The 19,228-nt window shown below is 43.6% G+C and overlaps 1 protein-coding gene across 1 annotated transcript in view; it reads right to left on the bottom strand.

The window, feature by feature from the left end:
• The window catches only part of DIPK1C (divergent protein kinase domain 1C), a 117,099-nt gene that overhangs the window by 46,104 nt on the left and 51,767 nt on the right, over positions 1 to 19,228 (bottom strand). Inside the window, exon 2 of the mRNA XM_068234666.1 lies at positions 6,931 to 7,608. Coding sequence (XP_068090767.1) covers positions 6,931 to 7,608 — 678 coding nt within the window. The remainder of the gene's footprint in view (positions 1 to 6,930; positions 7,609 to 19,228) is intronic.

The raw sequence follows: 19,228 nt of genomic DNA, 5'->3' as shown, positions 1-19,228 counted from the left end.
AAACTATAGGTCTTCCCGGTGGCTGGTCCCTGTTTTTATGGACCTTGGGTAGTAAATAAAACGTGGGTGTTACCGGTTTACTAACTGTCAAGAACGCATGTTCCCTTTGTGAGATAACTCCAGCTGACCTCCCTTGATCAAGTAAAAAATCCAACTTGGACTTAAACAACTCACCCGGATTGGAAGTTAACGTTCTATAATATTTTAAATTGCCTAATTGTCTGTTTGCCTCCATTATATAATTATTAACAGGCCACAGAACCACGTTGCCTCCCTTATCAGCTTCCCGGATGATAACATCATCGCGATTGGATAAACGGGTGACAGCCAATCGTTCCTCCTTAGTAAGATTATTACCACAATTACCAATGTCCCTCAGTTTTTCAATGTCCCTGGACACCAATTCAAAAAAAACTTTTATTACTGGATAAGCGGACAAATTGGGAAGAAAGGAGGATCGAGGCCTAAACTTACCCTTACGAGGTGGCCTCTCTTATTTTATAGTTGCACCTTTGTGAGTAGGGTGTAGCTTCACTCTCCCCTTTGGTTTTTCTCCTTCTGCCTGGTGCAGTATTCACACTCTTGTGGATCCATCACCTTCTCCTGTGATTGCAGGTGTTGGTGGTGAATTTTAGTGTTTTGGTACACTTGTGATATAGACTTTGTATGGTCCACGAGCATGTTTGTTTCTCACGGGGTCCCTTGCGGTCGTTTGGTGAGTTCGACCGTTGGACCCTAGGATCACCTTTTGACTGGCATGTTGTTGTGGTTTCTTATGAGTGTGGCACCATGTTGCATCTATTCGGGAGAGTGTGTTATTTATATTGCTGTCACTGTCCCCATGGCTGTGGTAAGTGGACCATGGTTTCCTTCACCCACCGCAGGTTTGACCATATTGATGTCATTGGCAGCCGGCCATGCAGTGCTGTATGACCTAGCTGTCCTTATGGTTTTTTATGTTTGCAGGAACTCTACTCATATTACATATTATTTGTTCTTACTAGATTTGAGGTCCCTCTTCCTGTGTGTCTTTCCTGTCGAAGACAACCATTTTGGAGGTCTGTTTTATTGCTACACCGCTAATTCCCTGGCTTCTGCTGAAGATCGACAAGAGCGGGGGAGACTTTGGATACTTGACTTACCATCTGACAACCAATTTGAAACATTATTGTATAACATGATTGTTCGGTTTCTCTCATATTGTGGTTCTAGTTGCCATATAGTTTGATTCCCTTGTACACAATACCAACTCTTGCCAGTGGGTGTCAGTAGATCGAACATCTATAAGTTCACATGGCTACTTATTTATGCCCTTGCCACTATTATGTTATACATAACTCGTCATTGTAATACCCTTGTATATAACTTTTATGTCTGAGCCCCTGTATGGTCCTCGGTTAGGTGGCCAGCAGTATACATTTGAATACTTTGTATTTCTTAGACACATTGTATGTGCCATAAATGCTTTTTAACTACAGTGCCCGTTCTTTCCCTATACCAAGATGGTCGCGGCTGTGGGGGGCGTTTCTGGGGTGGGGACAGCCTTCCACGTCAATGCGTACGTGGAGACTGTTCCCCGTGTGTGGCCACACACTGTTTACCCCCCCTGACTCCGCCCCACACAGCCGTCATCTGACGCGACCTTGCGTCACTACATGCGACTATTTAGCCTCATGTCGAACGGGCTTGTTTATGCCCGGAAGAAGCCGCTCCTTGCGGCGAATCGCGACGGCCTCTGCACACTTACCCGCCCTCCTGTCCAGCCTCACCGGTAAGACCTCCTCCTTCAGGTTTCCGTACTACACGGTTTCCGTGACACTGGGCTTACAGCCCCCCACACCTCCACTCTTTCCCTCTTTGCCACTCGGTAGTTGGGCTTGGCTCCTGTACACACCTCATCTCTCCTCTTATCCGGGGTACTTATCTGCAATACACATCTATACACATTATTGAGTCTCTCTCACAGCAGTGCTCTCTGGGACATTTTCCGTTCACCCATTGCCCCACATACACAGTAAAGGGATTGGACCTTGTCCACCCCCTTTCACATCACTGTTTCACCCTGTACACATTGTACAGGGTGTCCAGCCGCACTTCAGAGTTCATTCAGTTCCTCCCCACTATTTCATCCTTTGGCTACCGGTGTGATGTTGTTCAGTTGTACATACTCATGTGTTGTTGTATATTGACTTATTGTTCATTGAGGGCATTCTTATTCCTTTTTGTGCTCCTGTTTTTATGGTTTTAATGACTTTATGGTTCAATAAAGGCTTTTTTGTACTCCATAATACTCGTGTGGTGCGGTTTTGTAGGGCCAATCCTTTTTTCCTTTTTGAGAGCTGTCTAACGATTTATTGGCCTTTCTGCACGCATGCTGATAGTTATTGTTCTATTAGAGTTGTAAGCCTACTCTTTATTATTTATGTATGGTGCTTGTCCATTCCTGTTTGATTAGTGGAATGTGTGGACACCATAAACAGCACAAAATATGTTGTCATATTGGAGCAGGGTCTGCTGCCAATATTTTCCAATGGGCTGCTTTAGAAAACATCCATCATACTAAACACGCCCAGGCCTGGCAGGAAAGACATGGCATCCAGAAGCTGTTATGGGTTAGTCAGTCACCTGCCATGTGATAACCAAAATCAATTGTATCTAAAACTCCATTGGTATTTTCATAATCAGTCAGCAATGCCTTCTCCCATGACTTTCTTATTTCAGGCTTTTATTGATGGGGGTTGTGTTACCACAAAGCACTTGCTTTCTTTGGCCCTGATTTATGAAAAGGACAGTTAATTTGACATGTATACACAGTGCACATTATGTATAGAACGCAGGTTACACTACTATATTTGTGCAACACATGTTATTTTGCTTGCATAATCACCTGTAAAATTGATGTATATTATGTGCAAGTATTATACAAGGTCTCAATGGTCAAAAAAAATACATAAACAATAATAAGCTCAAATGGCATGTAATGAAACTGACCCAATAAGGGGAAGGGGAATTCAAGAATTAGCAATCATTTAACAAAATTTCCAAAAATATTAAAGTGCATTGGTGCTAGCAAAAAAAATAAAAAAATGTGCAAAAATGCATAGATAAATTGCTGAGGTAAGCAGCAAAAAAGTGCAAACAATGTTAGCAGCAATGGAGGGAGGGCATGAAACCCAAATAAGAGTGCTTAAGTGCCAGAAAAAGACCAGAGGGGACCAGTAGACACCAACGCCAAAGCCTTAATGTGCCACGCGGGCAAACTCCAGCTTCAGAAGAGAATGCCTCTTCTGAAGCGGGTGTTTGCTGGTGGTGTGGTGCATTAAGGCTTTGGCCTTTCTTTCTACAGCATATATACCATTTGTGGTTTCAGTTGTCCAGTACCTTCATTATTCCTCATTAAACTGCAAATGTTAAGCAGATACAAATACATAAAATAATGTTCATTAAGGGGAATACAACGCAGTAAGCATGATGGAGTTTTCTAAGCCAGACGATACGCATTCTGCATTGTTAATTTGCTCTGCCCGGACTGCAAATATATCCGTGATTGCTGATAAATGCATTATGTGTGAGCACTAAACAGTATTCAGAAAGCGGTTAATACGGTTATCTCATTTCTGGCTGGATTCAGTTTCTAGATATGCATTACCTCCCCACAATGATTGAATTTATTTTTCTATTAGCAGGACCTGGAATGAGCTGGGAGATCGCTAAGGCGTAAGTAGACTTATAAAAATGACAGGTTAAACCCCAGCTGCCCCATGATCATTAATGCAGCTGTAATGTATTATTGATTTTGTCCCCCTCCCACAAAGGGATGTGAGTACAGACCACAGTTTACATATGTTTCTTCTCTAGCAGTGGATTGCACACAGCACACCAGAGCTGAGGCTGCTGTAATATTCTAGTGTTGCAGGTTCTTCATACCTCTCTCTGTTTTCTCTGATCCCCAGTGCTACTTATGACTGCCTGCCACATATCTTTGGATTGGATCGCATATCTGTGATCTGCTATCTGCACATCATGCTTGAAATAATCACTGCTCCCAGCAATTCACCTCTTTCAAGGCTCAATTTACTTGCAAGAGTTAAAGGACAACTGAAGCGAAAGGGATGTGGAGGCTGCCATATTTATTTCCTTTTAACTGCTTGCCGGCAGTGTCACTCTGATGGGCGTGGCCATGGCGGCAGCCCCAGGACCCTCTAACGCCGATCGGCGTAAAGTCCCGGGGCTACAGTCTGCAGGAGATCGCGCACAGGCTGCACGCGCATCTCCTGCTTCAGTCTCCTAGTAGCGATCGCCGTCTAAATACCAGGTACAGCGCTGCGATCTACAGCAGTGCTGTACTGGGGACAGCCGTGTGACATGGCTGTCCCCTCCTGAGTCTCGGCGGTGATCGGCTGTCATAGGCTGAAGCCTATGACAGCTGATCACGCTGATTGGCTGGAGAGGGGAGGGAAATAAATAATAATAAAAACAGATAAATGTATTAAGAAATAGACAAACAAACATAAACAAACAAACAAACATCTGGGGGGCGATCTGACCCCACCAACAGAGAGCTCTGTTGGTGGGGAGAAAAGGGGGGGATCACTTGTGTGCTGTATTGTGCGGCCCTGCAGCTTGGCTTTAAAACTGCAGTGGTCTATTTCACAAAAGATGGCCTGGTCTTTAGGGGGGAGGGTAAAGCCTGTGGTCCTGAAGAGGTTAAGCAATACCAGCTGCCTGGCTGTCCTGCTGATCCTCTGCCTCTAATACTTTCAGCCATAGACCCTGAACAAGCATGCAGCAGATCAGGTGTATCTGACATTATTGTTAGATCTGACAAGATTAACTGCTTACTTGTTTCTGGTGTTAGTCAGACACTTCTGCAGCTAAATAGATCAGCAGGGCAGCCAGGCAACTATTATTGTTTAACCACCCTGGCGTTCTATTAAGATCGCCAGGGCGGCTGCGGGAGGGTTTTTTTAAATAAAAAAAAAACTATTTCATGCAGCCAACTGAAAGTTGGCTGCATGAAAGCCCACTAGAGGGCGCTCCGGAGGCGTTCTTCCGATCGCCTCCGGCGCCCAGAATAAACAAGGAAGGCCGCAATGAGCGGCCTTCCTTGTTTTGCTTACATCGTCGCCATGGCGACGAGCGGAGTGACGTCATGGGCGTCAGCCGACGTCCTGACGTCAGCCGCCTCCGATCCAGCCCTTAGCGCTGGCCGGAACTTTTTGTTCCGGCTACGCTGGGCTCAGGCGGCTGGGGGGAGCCTCTTCTGCGGCGGCGATCGGGCAGCACACGCGGCTGGCAAAGTGCCGGCTGCGTGTGCTGCTCTTTATTTGATGAAAATCGGCCCAGCAGGGCCTGAGCGGCAGCCTCCGGCGGTGATGGACGAGCTGAGCTCGTCCATACCGCCCGGCTGGTTAAAAGGAAATAAATATGGCAGCCTCCATATCCTTCTTGCTTCAGTTATCCTCTAACTACTTATTGCACCAGGTGCAGTATAATCATGCCCTGGGAAACTTCATTTGAAGTCTCAGGGCCGCGAAAATTAGTCAATTGGAGCGTGCGGCCGCGCGCTATAATTACTGCCGGTTAGCGGGGACATGAATGAATGGGAATGCAGTTCTAAGGTCCCGAATCAATGAACACTGGCATCTATTAGATGCCTGCGTCATTGTATTTTCCGGCTGTTACACTGCCACACATTATTTCCAATTCACGTCCTACGCTTGCAAATCGGAAATAATGACTGAGGACATCTAGTGGCCAAATAGTAAAACTACATCACAACACATTTTATTTAATAAAAATAACTACACTTACATCTGAAATTAACTATTTCCCTCCCACACTTCCCCATAGTATTTAAACATTATATATATATATATATATATATATATATATATATATATATATATATATATATATATTTATATACTGTATATATAAAAATTACATTAAAATATACATAAATAGTTGCCTTAGGGGCTGAGTCAAGCGCTATGGGCATGTAAAAGTACTTGTGTAATAAAATCCCATGTGAGTGTTCTCACAAAAGCAATGACCTTTTTTACCAATCGCAAACGCGGGTCCTGCACCATTTTCCTAATTTGCCTCAATTGCATATGCTTTGAATGGCAATTTTGTGAGCATTTTTCAAGCAAATTTAACATTCAGGTCAAAGAGTGGACTACTTGTTTGTCTGCACGCACAAAATCGCAAATTCGCAAAACAAGAACACGCTTGCAAAAAAAATGCAAATTGTTCTAAAAATGCCAGGAATCGCTTAACAAAATCGCTAACAAAAGCGCTTAGCTCTTGCCATTTGTAGTGTGAACTAAGCCTTACACTTTCAGAATTGTAAAGCTAGGTTCACAGTGGACAACTGCATAACACATGCGTTATAATGACTGTGAACTGCAATGGAGATGGGACATAGACTTTAATACAAAGCCTGAATGCAGCGAGTTAGAATAATGTGACCATTTCCACTACAGTACAGTGAACAGGCCCATAGAGTTGTATGGACAGTAAGCTGACATACAGAATGCATGCAATGCAACTGACCACTGAACCAGGCCAAAAGTGTTTACTGGTAATAAATCCATTGTGCTCTATTCAAAGCTAGTTATTTTATTTTCGGTGGAAGATGATGTCTGCACTTTTCCATCCCAGTTGGAAAATCTACCGGAGCAATTCTCTATATAACGTCTAGGACGATATATGTGACATAGAGTATTGACAAGTTTGTAGGCATATTAGGTGTGCTTAGCAAAGTGAAAAAAGCATTAGCATTCAGTGTAAACATGTATTTTAGCATGTTAATTTGTCATCAAATTGTATTTGTCACTGTATATTTTTACTATAGTACTACTACTTGAAATGTGAGTGTATAGGACCAATGTTTTCAGATCTATTATAATAACAATGTAAACTTACAGTGAGGTCACTTCTTATGGCAAAGTTCTCCGGTTTGACATCACACAGGTGGAGCTGATGAGAAAACTCTGTGTCAAACTGATGGACCATATCTAAGAAGCTGATGGCAATATCAAGGAGAGCGTTCATCTTTTCCTCACCTGTATTGCACTGTCCAACCACTTCTTCTAAGGAGAAGAGATTTGGTTTCCAAGAGTGTCCAGCACTCAAAAATTCTACTGCGTAGAAGTGTCCGCAAGTTCCAATGACCTGCAGGACATGTCTACTGAAGTCTTGTAACAAGTTAAAGAGCAGGTACTCTTCTTGTTGAAACAAAGTCCACATACTAGCAAGCTCCGCCTTCCAGTTGTGATGTTTCTTCTTTTCAGTCCATATAGGAATTATAGTGTTGTTTGGCAAATTCAAGCCAAGAACGTTTTTGATTTCCACAGCTACCATCACAAGCAGTTCAGTGTCTGACAGACTTTGAGGATCTGGTTTGTTTAGAAAGACAGGTGCCTGGAATTTAGAAAAGGCATCATTTTTTGACTTCAGGATGACTGAGTTGCCTTTCCAATCAGCCTGTATAACCTTCTTTCCCCGGTGATAGTATAGACAGTTTTTATAGACCAACTTGTCTGTTACGCAGAGATCTTCACACAGGTCTCCAGTCACCGCTCCATCCGTGTAATCATAACACTAGTGAAAAAAATGAGATATATTTAGTTTTAATAGATATGTGCAAGTATTTTCTGTTATAATATAAACATACTAGTGACCTTAGACCATTTAGTAACAGGCTTAGGTCTGTCACCACGGCCACCACTGTGTGTGCCCGCCCAGCCCCCTGGCTGTCCTGCTCTTGTACCAACAACGGTTGTCCCTGCGGCACATACGCAGTAGCGCAAATGCAGGGACACACACACATGGACATGGGACGCAGAGACACTTAGGTTTTAGTTGGTAGGATAAGTGTAAGCTGTAACCTGCTTTAAAGGAAATATTAGTTTTGATGACTTCTCTGTTTTCTTCAGGTATTTAAAAATAATTCATGGGAGTGGCTGGATAGTGTAGTGGTTAAGGGCTCTGCCTCGGACACAGGAGACCTGGGTTCGAATCTCGGCTCTGCCTGTTCAGTAAGCCAGCACCAATTCAGTAGGAGACCTTGGGCAAGACTCCCTAACACTGCTACTGCCTATAGAGCGCGTCCTAGTGGCTGCAGCTCTGGCGCTTTGAGTCCGCCAGGTGAAAAGCGCGATATAAATGTTCTGTGTTTGTTTGTTCATGAACGTCATACAAAATTATTATACATTATACACTACAACTCAGGGCTCAGTGAAGATCCTCCAACACAGACACACCCTGTGTAGAAATTTCAATTGATTTTTATTATGGACCTTGTATTATGTTTGACATTTTACATTTTTGAAGGGCTTTCTCCAGGTACAAATGTTCTCTCTTTTACACCTGGCATATCTTCCTCACTCTTCACCCCTTGCCCAGAGTGAGCAGGATCATCCACCAGGCAACCTAGGCAGGTGCTTGGGTCCTCATGGGAGTCAAAGGGCCCACCTGCCACCTTGACCTCTCTCCACTTCAGCTTACTACCTTGTCTAGGACCCCATTACATCTTAATCCATCTTTGTGGACATCATTTCGTCATTAAACATAAGTGCCAGCTAAAGTAAAAACAAACAAACTACATACTGTGATTTCTGTATCAAAATGTTCCCTTTACTTATGCTGTTGTTGGGCCCATTCTGTCAACAAAGAGGCTCCCTCACCCCCTTTCCACTAGCTACAGCCTCTTTTCTCCCACCATAAGAGGAGGGTTGGTGAGTGGAAGCAAGTGCAAGCTCCCTGCATAATTAATGTGACCACTCTCGCATAATTAATGTGACTGCACATTTCAGTACAAACATTATGGTATGCAACATATTTTTAGCAGCTGGCACTCATGTCTAAAGACTATATGGGGGTGAGGCAGGTGGGGAAACTGCAAATGTTTATTGGGAGTGGGCTTTAAGGAGTGAAGGGGCATTCCAGTTAAGAGAGCTGTAAAATTTCATGCAGCACCCAAAAAATGTATAAAGAAAAATTGTATCCAAATCTGCGACACTAAAACCAAGGAATCAAGAACCAACTCTTCCATAATTGATATTGGTTACATAATAGCAACAAAGCAAAAATAAAGAAGTGTTATTGAAACATAATTAAAAAAACACAAAAAAACAAGATATCCTATACAATAAAACCTAACTGTCCCTGCGTCATCCACTTTCTCTGTCTATCCGGGCTTAGGTAGACTAGTGTAAAGATAATTCTACAGGGATTATTCGACACACATCGGGCTTGATTCACGAAAGCATGCAAAGTTTTAGCACACCAGTGAAAAGCCACTTTGCACGTGCTAACATGCTTTGCACGTGATAACATGCACGTCAGAGTTTGCATGTTTCGCAAAGTTTTGCACGCAAACGCTTCGCATGCAAAGTACTGTGAACTGCACTGACTTCACGTGATAGTGATAGTTAGCGCGCGAAGTCAGTGCAGATCAGGCGAGCGCAATGTAAAACATTGATTATTACTGTATATACTTCATTATGCGCCGCGTGGGCCGCTTTACAGTACCACACATGTTAATGTAACCACCATTCATAATTACATTAACATACTCTATTTTACTGTGCGGGCGAAGCTCTATTGATTTCAAGGCTTTGCATGTGCAAACTAGGGTGCTAAGTAGTTTGCACATGCAAAGTTGTTGCTGTTCGCGTGCTAAGTTTTAGCACGAGAACGGCGTTACGCGGTATGCGCGCTAAAACTTAGCACACGAACAGCAACAACTTTGCATGTGCAAACTACTTAGCACCCTAGTTTGCACGTGCAAAGCTTTTAGGCTTGATAACTGAGTTATCACGCTTTTGTGAATCAAGCCCATCATCTACTCAGCTATCTTCACCCTGGCTAAATCTGGCTACTGTGGTTTATTGCATTTTGTAAATCATCACAGTTCCTTGCAGGAGGTTCACAATATTAAACATCTTTATTTTTAGAATGGCAACCTATAATACAGTGCTTACATTTAAAGGAGTAGATTGGCAAAGATTAAAAGATTATAGTTAGAAACCTGAGCCTGACAGTCACAAAAGAACGTCACAGGAGGAAGGGGATAGCCTGGCCAAAGGGTCAAACCAACTGCCCAAATAGTATAGTACTTAAAAATGATAAAAGTAATTTTCAGCAAATAAATAAGAAATTGTGTGACTTTCATAAAACCTCCGGACTAAAAATCTACTCAGCAGCACTGAAAAGGCTTGGTGTTTTTTTAACATTTTCACAGCATCAGAACTTTGTTTTTCTTACCAAAGCATCATTTTTAGCTGCATTTTTGCTAAGCTTCACCCATCAAAGAAAAAAAGCCCAGGCTTTTTTTCCCTGATGCTGTGCAGAGAATGATGGGATTTCCTATGTTGTTATTCACGTTGCCTAGCAACTGGGAGAGGTGCTCAGGACACAGGACAGTTGGAACTGTGTCTCATGCTCCCTGTCACCTCCTTTCAACCAAACAGATGGCTGCCCTCATGAAATCAAACATTTGCCTGTTCTTTTAAAACAGGGTGGGTAAGAGATTATATTACCTATCTATTTTAATTAACATAACTAATGTAACTTTATGACAGTATGTTTGTTTAGGCTGGAGTTCCTTAACCCATTCGCGTTCCGTCGTTTTCACTTGAGAAATGTTCACCTCCCATTCATTAGCCTATAACTTTATCACTACTTATCACAATGAACTGATCTATATCTTGTTTTTTCCGCCACCAATTAGGCTTTCTTTGGGGGGTACATTTTGCTAAGAGCCACTTTACTGTAAATGCATTTTAACAGGAAGAATAAGAAAAAAATGGAAAAAGTTGATTATTTCTCAGTTTTCAGCCATTATAGTTTTAAAATAATACATGCCTCCATAATTAAAACTCACGTATTGTATTTGCCCATATGTCCCGGTTATTACACCGTTAAAATTATGTCCCTATCACAATGTATGGCGACAATATTTTATTTGGAAATAAAGGTGCATTTTTTCCGTTTTGCATCCATCACTATTTACAAGTTTAAAATAAAAAAAAATATAGAAATATTTCATCTTTACATTGATATTTAACCACTTCCGGATTCTCGGTGCGTATATATACGCCCCTGAATCCTGAAGTGTATACCATGGAAACGCGTTCCATGTCAGTTCACGGAGGGTGTCTCCGTGAACACCCTGCGAGCCGATCGGCGGCTCGCAAGGTAAATGTAAACACACGGGGAAGATCTTCCCCGGTGTTTACATGTATACGGCGCTGCTGCGCAGCGGCGCCGTAGAGGAGATCGGCGATCCCCGGCCTCTGATTGGCCGGGGATCGCCGGCATCTGATAGGCTAAAGCCTATCCCATCCGTCCTGCGCCGCTCACAGGGGGAGGGAGAGGGAGGGAAGGGGAAGGAGGCCAGGAAGCGCTGCGGAGGGGGGCTTTGAAGAGCCCCCCCCCCGCAAGCGCAAGCAGCCGACGGCGATCAGACCCCCCCAGCAGGACATCCCCCTAGTGGGGAAAAAAGGGGGGAAGTCTGATCGCCCTGGCTGCTAGCTGATCTGTGCTGTGGGCTGGAGAGCCCACGCAGCACAGATCAGCACACAATTTCATGGTATGGAAGTGGTTAAAAAGTTTAGACCCTTAGGTAAATATTTACATGTTTGTTTGTTTTTTATTGTAATGTTTTTTTTTTTATATTAAACATTTTATTTGGGTAGTTTTGGGAGGGTGGGAGGTAAACAGTAGTGTTATAATGTAAATGTGTGTTGATTTTCATTTTTTTTTTTTACTTTTAGTTGTAGTATTACTTTTTGGCCACAAGATGGCGGCCATGAGTTTGTTTACATGACGTCACTCTAAGCGTAACACACGCTTAGAGCGACACATGGGGGAGGTATCAGCCAGAAAAGGCGCAGCTTCCGAGAGACGCTGTCGCTTTTTCAGCGAGGGAGAGGAATCAGTGATCGGGCACCATAGCCCAATTTACTGATTGCCTGGCTAACGAACCGCGGGCCGGGAGCACGCGTGCACGCGCGCGATCGGCTGCGGGAGCGCGCGGTAGAGCGCATGGTTCCTGGACGTAGTTTCTACGTCCAGGAACCAAAATAGGTTAAGGTACTTGGGTATTGAGGTATATTCACTATACTGCGATAAGCAGATTAACATGAGTAAAGTGTTACCGCATGATGTGTAGAGCATAATGCTATAATACATTGCATGCAGTCTAGTGCACTCTACTTATTGCGCGTTATTCTGCTTGCCGCAGATTAGTGAATAAACCCCATTGCTACAAAGCATAATGCTAACACCTGCCTATAATGCAATGCTGATATTTGCATTAAAGAACAACTGTAGCAAGAGGGCTATGGAGGCTGACATATTTATTTCCTTTTAAACAATACTAGTTGCCTGGCATCCCTGCTGATCTTCTGCCTCTCATACTTTTAGCCATAGACCCTGAACAAACATGCAGCACATCAGGTGTTTCTGACATTATTGTCAGATCTGACAAGAGTATCCGCATGCTTGTTTCTGGTGTTATCTAGACACTACTGCAGCCAAATAGTTCAGCAGGACAGCCAGGCAACTGGTATTGTTTAAGAGGAAATAAATATGGTCTCTACATCCCTCTCATTACAGTTGTCCTTCAAGATGAAAGGTCATTTTAACTTTGGCCTCCAATATCTACAGTATAGCTGTCAGTCAAGGTTACTGTCTTAACATTAAGAACAAACCCTTTGAGATCAAATATGGAAAGGGTATGACCTGTTTGAATACAAATATGTTTGAAAAAAATACAAAACTTTATTTAACACTTGCACATTTATACATAAAACCATCCATAGCGGTGACCTGCCCACATCCCTAGGCCCACCTCCCTCTCTACACCACCCCACCTACTCTATTAGGCAGAATATGACCTCTATGCACAGGGCCAAAAATAAATGCTGCGTAGCTCAAAAAATGATGTTTAAGAATCCACCTGCCATATGCAGGTTACAAAAAAAGGCGTTGTTAATTATTTTGATGTCTGCAAAATAGGCAAGATGAAGGAAGGAATCAGAAAGGGGAGGTACCAACACCTCAACTCCCAGCCAGAAAGCTCTTGATAATGTGCAAATTGGTATGTAACTCCAACACAGTTCATTAGCAATATAGACTTTTGTGTCCACTGTGACCTAGAAGCTGCGATGTAAATATGGATGATATAACACCGCCTAAACAGGCGTACTCAGCTGCTTCAGAATGTCTTGGATTGACAGTCACAGAAATGCTCAAAAGTTCATCTTCAAATAGCACATAGCCAGAGCATACAAGTTTAGCAAAAGTCCATGCACACGGCCGCATCACTTGTTAGCAGAAAACACAAGGTGTCCATTGTTAGTTTAGCAGATCATGCAGTTGCAGCATGCAATGTGAGCAGTCAAAGCAAACATTCAGCACATCGATTATCTGTAGCCAGTTAGCAATGTAACTTGTCAGTAGCGAACGCAGACATGTGTAAGTTCAGATGAGGCAACTGTGGCAGACATATAAGCTTGTAACGCTGAAAAACAAGTGTTGGCACAGGAATCGCTTGTGTGGCATGATATGTGCCCATTGGGCTCTTAGTATTCCATGGCATCTATTGGCTGGAAGGAGGAAGGGGTCACGGTGATCCAGGGGTGGCCCAGTGTTCAGCAGGGCACTGCGATGAGAGAGGCCAGCGTCTTTGATCGATTTCGCCGGCAACTGTCGGCTTCTTCAGGAGGCGTTTCTCTGTATCTGTGACATGCCACCTAAGTGTCTACCACCGCCCAATCCGGCCGCAGCGCACGGTGTCTCCCGCCCCCTCCCACGGGCCAGCGCAAGCAGGGGTGTGGGGCAGGCAAACACGATGGGCGAGCCAACTAATAGCGCGCCCGGGCGCGTCCACCAAGCCCCGCCCACCCGCACGCAGGCCCGAGGGAAGGGGCGGGAGAGAGCTCACAGGCGCAGAGCAGCCGGATCGGACGGCGGGGACACCCAGGGGGCGTGCCCAGCAGCTCATAATGCTTGCAATACCAGCAAATGCATACACAACTATAGGTAAATGTATAATAACAATTAATGCCATATCAGAGATAAATCAGCTGCACTTTTATCCCAAAACATCTTCACTTTTTAAACAACCTGGAATACAGATAGGCAAAACACAAATGTGTCACGCCAATCCTCCAGGAATATAAGCAAGACTATGCATAAATATTACAACTCGATTGAGAAAAAGACAATAATGTAATGGTCTTGTGTCGTAGCTCAGACGTCTGATTATATGGTGATCTGCAGAATCACCAATAATGCAGACGCTATACCAGATTATGTGTGATCTGCAAAATCACCAATAATGCATGTATAGCAAGACAAAGAGCTGAGTGTGTGGTGTTTGGTGCAACCGTAACTTTAATAGTTTGGCGAGACCTCACCAGAGGGGCTGGTGATGTACTATCAGGACACTGACTGTATAATAGAGTACTACCCCAGCAAGCTGGAGATACAGCAACTGAAGAGAGAGAATCTCCCAGGGAGCGGGTGATTCAGACGGTACTGCAGGCAAACAGTACTGCATTATAGAACAACTTCACCAGCGGGGCTGGTGGAGATAGCACCTCACCAGTGGCGAGGGCCTACTGGTGAGTAGAATGGTCTGACAGGCAAAGATCGGCAACAGAGAGGTAAGTATCGGTACAGGATCGTGAGACAAGAGAGTAAACGGTAATCAGGCAGAGGTTCAGCAACAGGAAGGTACGTATCGGTACAGAATCGTGAGACAAGAGAGTAATCGGAAATCAGGCAGAGGTTCAGCAACAGGTAGACAGATAGGCAAAAGTACAGGATCAGAAAGCAGAATCAGAGTCAGAGAAATCGCTAAGAGTCATACACAGGAGATCAATAAATAAGCAATATCCTAGTCTGGGTGTGAAGTCCTTGGCATCAACACCCGGGAACTAGTCTAAACAATACAATAGTAACAAGGTAGCAAAATCCTAGACTAGGTGTGAAATCCTTAGCATCAACACCTGGGATCTAGCCTAAGGTCTGAGCGCTAACACGCAGAGTATTCAAGACAACAGACAGTGAGAGAATGAAGCCCGCAGGCTTAAGAAGCAGAGGAGATCCCACTGGCACGCCCCTCCAGAATCAGCCAATCCTGGGCGCCGTGGGACTCCTCTGACATCAGCCGACCAGCAGGTCAGCAGACGGGCTTCCTCCCCACACAAAGGTGCCTTCTGTGCGCGCGCGCGCGTGCTAAGGCAACCCCCAGCATGGAAGAAGGCTCCGTCCTCGGCGTCCTGGATGCCAGACGGACGGATGGCCGCATGGAGGCAGCTGCGGCGGCGGTGCTGTTCGCCGCAGCTGCCTCATCTCTTACAAATAATGACTACATATTGGGCTGTGAGATGCTCCAAAGGGAAAAGGGGAGGAACAATACCTCCCTACTCCCCCAGCTAGAAACTGAGACGCAGTGTAACCCAAAATTTGCAGAAAGTGAGGGTAACAAGTCAAAGGGGCAAAATGGGGGCATAGCTAGTGTTTTCATTAAGACCAGGGTACCTAGTTGCATCCAAATCAAATATCCATCTTGCCTCTTTCTGTAAAAGTAAACGATCCATTTTACCCCCTCTTGCTGAGCCATGGATCCTGTCTAAACCTACAAACCGTACAGACTGATGTTTACCTCCATGAGATGTTTTAAAATGTTTAGCCACATGAGTGAGATTGGTCGCAGTCAAACTGTTTATACTTGTAATGTGTTGAGAAATTCTAGATCGAAATTAATTTTTCGTCTTCCCCACATAAAATGCCCCGCAGGGGCTTAATAACAGATAAACCACAAGAGTTGTACCACAGTTGACAAAGTGTCAAAGAGACCAATCTCTTCCATCAGGCAATAACACAGACCTACCAACTTGAATGTAGCGACACATAGAGCAACCACCACAAGTGTAGGGGCCCAAAGTTTTACAATGTCTAGTTTTGGCTTTTGGGTCAACAAAATGGCTATGTACCTGCAGTGAGGGCGCTCTCCGAAACGAAAAAAGAGGGATTTCAGGAACAATGGTGCCCAACTTAGCATCATTCGTCAAAATGTGCCAATGCTTTTCTATAATGCGAGAGACTTTGCGATGCTGCGCCGAAAATTTAGTGCTAAATCTTAAAGTCTGTTCATCACGTCTAATTGGATATCGTTTACCAGCTAAAAGCATATTCCTTGAGCTCGTATCTGCTCTTTTGTATGCTTTAATCAGGCTTTTATCTTTGTAACCTCTCTCCCGAAATCTCAACCTCAGACGACCCGCCTCCTCACGAAAAACTTCATCATCTGAGCAATTGCGTCCCATTTGGGATGCCTTCAATAATGTGTTGGTGGAAGCTTTCTGCCCTTAATGAAGAATTGGTGGCCGTTTCCTTTCTATACAGACGAGTAGAGATGAGGCCGTCGCCTGAGATCGAGATTGAGAGATCTAGAAACGGAATGTCTGAAGAGCTTGTCTGCATCGTGAATTTCAGATTACGCGTGTTGTTGTTCAGAATTCCTACAAAACTGGACAGGAGGTCAAGATCGCCCGTCCAAAAAATGAGAATATCATTGATGTACCTGTGCCAGGCCAAAATGTGGCACAGGTACCTCGTACGCAAACAACTCTCTTTCCCACGCCCCCAGGTACAGGTTGGCATATGACGGGGCACACATCATGCCCATCGCAGCCCCCAGCATCTAGAGGTAGTGGGTACCTTCAAAAAGGAATATATTGTTGGTCAAAATAAAATTCAAAAGGGTTAACAAAAAACATATTGTGGACTGTATACTGAATCCCCAACTCACTCAAGAAAATTCCCACCGCCTCCACCCCTAGGTGGTGCGATATACTGGATTATAAAAATTAAGGCAACCTTTACATCCCTCTCATTACAGTTATCCTTCAAGATGAAAGGTCATTTTAACTTTGGCATCCAATATCTACAGTATAGCTGTCAGTCAAGGTTACTGTCTTAACATTTAATCATGACAGATGCACTGGGATCCAGATATTGTTTGACAATTAGTTTCAGTAGAAACATTTTGCATATTACATCTGCACATTGCATACAATACTGAACACTAATGGGCTGGCTAGGATCAATAAGGGATGAATTAGCTTTAGCTGTAACGTTCTACAAAATGTTTAATGTGCTTAGACTGCCCTTGATTTGTTTATTCAACCAAAGCAAATGAAGCCAGTGCTAAACTTCTCACACACCTATCTCTCTCATACTCATGGAAGCATATATTCTATACATCCTGCAGCCGGCCTTTTTAATGTGTCACAGAGCGCCTATAATCATAGCCTGTACTACCGATCAATTTCCTGTAGCTTCATGGACAGAGTATCTATAATTTGTTTAGGGCCAAGCGCTGTACAGATTTGTCTCTAGGATGAAGCCCAGTAACAAGTTGTGTTGCTATGAAGGGGGGGGGGGGGCTTACAGAAGGTGGGGTAAGAAAGGGAACAATTCACTCACCCCCGATAATCTGAAAATCTTTCCATTACTCATCAGGGAAGCTGTATACATGGTAGATTCTCGCTTGAGATGGCCCAGAACTTCCACCTCTGCCATGCTTAAGCCTCGTATACATGCTCTATCACTGTCACCCATAACAAACAAGGAACAACAGGTCATCAAAGTGTCATTAGAAAGAAAGTGGAACAATTACAAAGAAGACAATTATCATCCATGTAGACCGATCCCCATACATATGAATCAGTTGCCGGGAGATTTGGGCACAGGGTAAAGCCGATAAATGGCTCACCCTGCTCCTGAAGAAGTCCTGGCAGCGCTTATTACTATTCCCCCTCCAGGCCACCATGAATAGTGAGGAAAGATGTAATTCAGCTTCCAGCTATTGCTGGTGACCAAATTACAGTGTTTTCATAGTAATTTGTGCTCCGTCTTTTGGACGGTGCCCAAATTAGTCACTGAGCACCGCTATAGCCATAATTCCTATTACGCTGTTTTTACAGCACTCGGACTGATCAATCCTGGCAGATCTGTTAGTCGTCTGAAAGTCCTCTGCATCGCATGAGAAACAATCGCCTCATTTAAAATCCTTGTGTGTAGCTAGTTCCTTAGTTACTCAGTTTTGAGCTTCCATGAACGATACATTTAGTAGACCATTGTTGTGCTGTTGTTGACTTCAAATATGCTATGCAGGGTTGCTCACCAGTGATCTTGAATTCAAATTTACCCATGACTACAAGTAGTTTTTTATGAATCCAGAAGTCGAATTAGAATTCGAAGATCGATGCCGATCACGAATTAGAATTCGATTGTATCGGAATTTTACTCTCAAATTCGGCCGTGATCACGAGTGTTAACCACTTTACCCCCCGCGGTACGAATTTCTCCGTACCTTCCGCGCTACCGCCGCTGTCCATGCTCCCGCCGCTCGTGCGCGCGCACCCGCCGCTCGTGCACGCCGCTGCCCGCCCGGAGATCAATGAACGGGAAAATCCATTCCTGTTCGTTGATCTAAGCCCCCGCAATGATCTGATGCTTCTTTGAGAAACAGCGCGATCATTGTGATTTACCCAGCCTCGTACTGCTTCCTGTAAGCGTCCTTCCGGATGCTTACAGTTCGCATGTAAACAAACACACTGTGGCCATCTTGTGGCCAAATAGTAAAACTACACCCTAAAGCATTTTACATATACAAACACATTGGTTTTACACAATAAATTAACTCATTACCTCCCACACTCCCCAATTTTTTATTTTTTTTTGTAATTAAAAAAAAAAAATACAATAAAAAAACAAACAAATAGTTACCTCAGGGACTGAACTTTTTAAATATTTATGTCAAGAAGGTATAACACTGTTACTTTATAAACTACGGGCTTGTAATTAGGGATGGATGCAAAACTGAAAAAAATGCACCTTTATTTCCAAATAAAATATTGGCGCCAAACATTGTGATAGGGACATAATTTAAACGGTTTTATAACTGGGACAAATGGGCAAATACATTTCATGGGTTTTAATTACAGTAGCATGCATTATTTAAAAACTATAATGGCCGAAAACTGAAAAATAATATTTTTTCCCACATTTTTTCCTATTTTCCCAATAAAACACATTTAGAATAAAATAATTCTTGGCATAATGTCCCACCTAAAGAAAGCCTAATTGGTGGCGAAAAAAACAAGATATACTTAATTTCATTGCGATAAGTAATAAT

The sequence above is a fragment of the Hyperolius riggenbachi genome, chromosome 5 (assembly GCF_040937935.1).
Source record: "Hyperolius riggenbachi isolate aHypRig1 chromosome 5, aHypRig1.pri, whole genome shotgun sequence".
Lineage (NCBI taxonomy): Eukaryota > Metazoa > Chordata > Amphibia > Anura > Hyperoliidae > Hyperolius > Hyperolius riggenbachi.
This window is presented reverse-complemented; position numbering and strand designations above follow the sequence as displayed.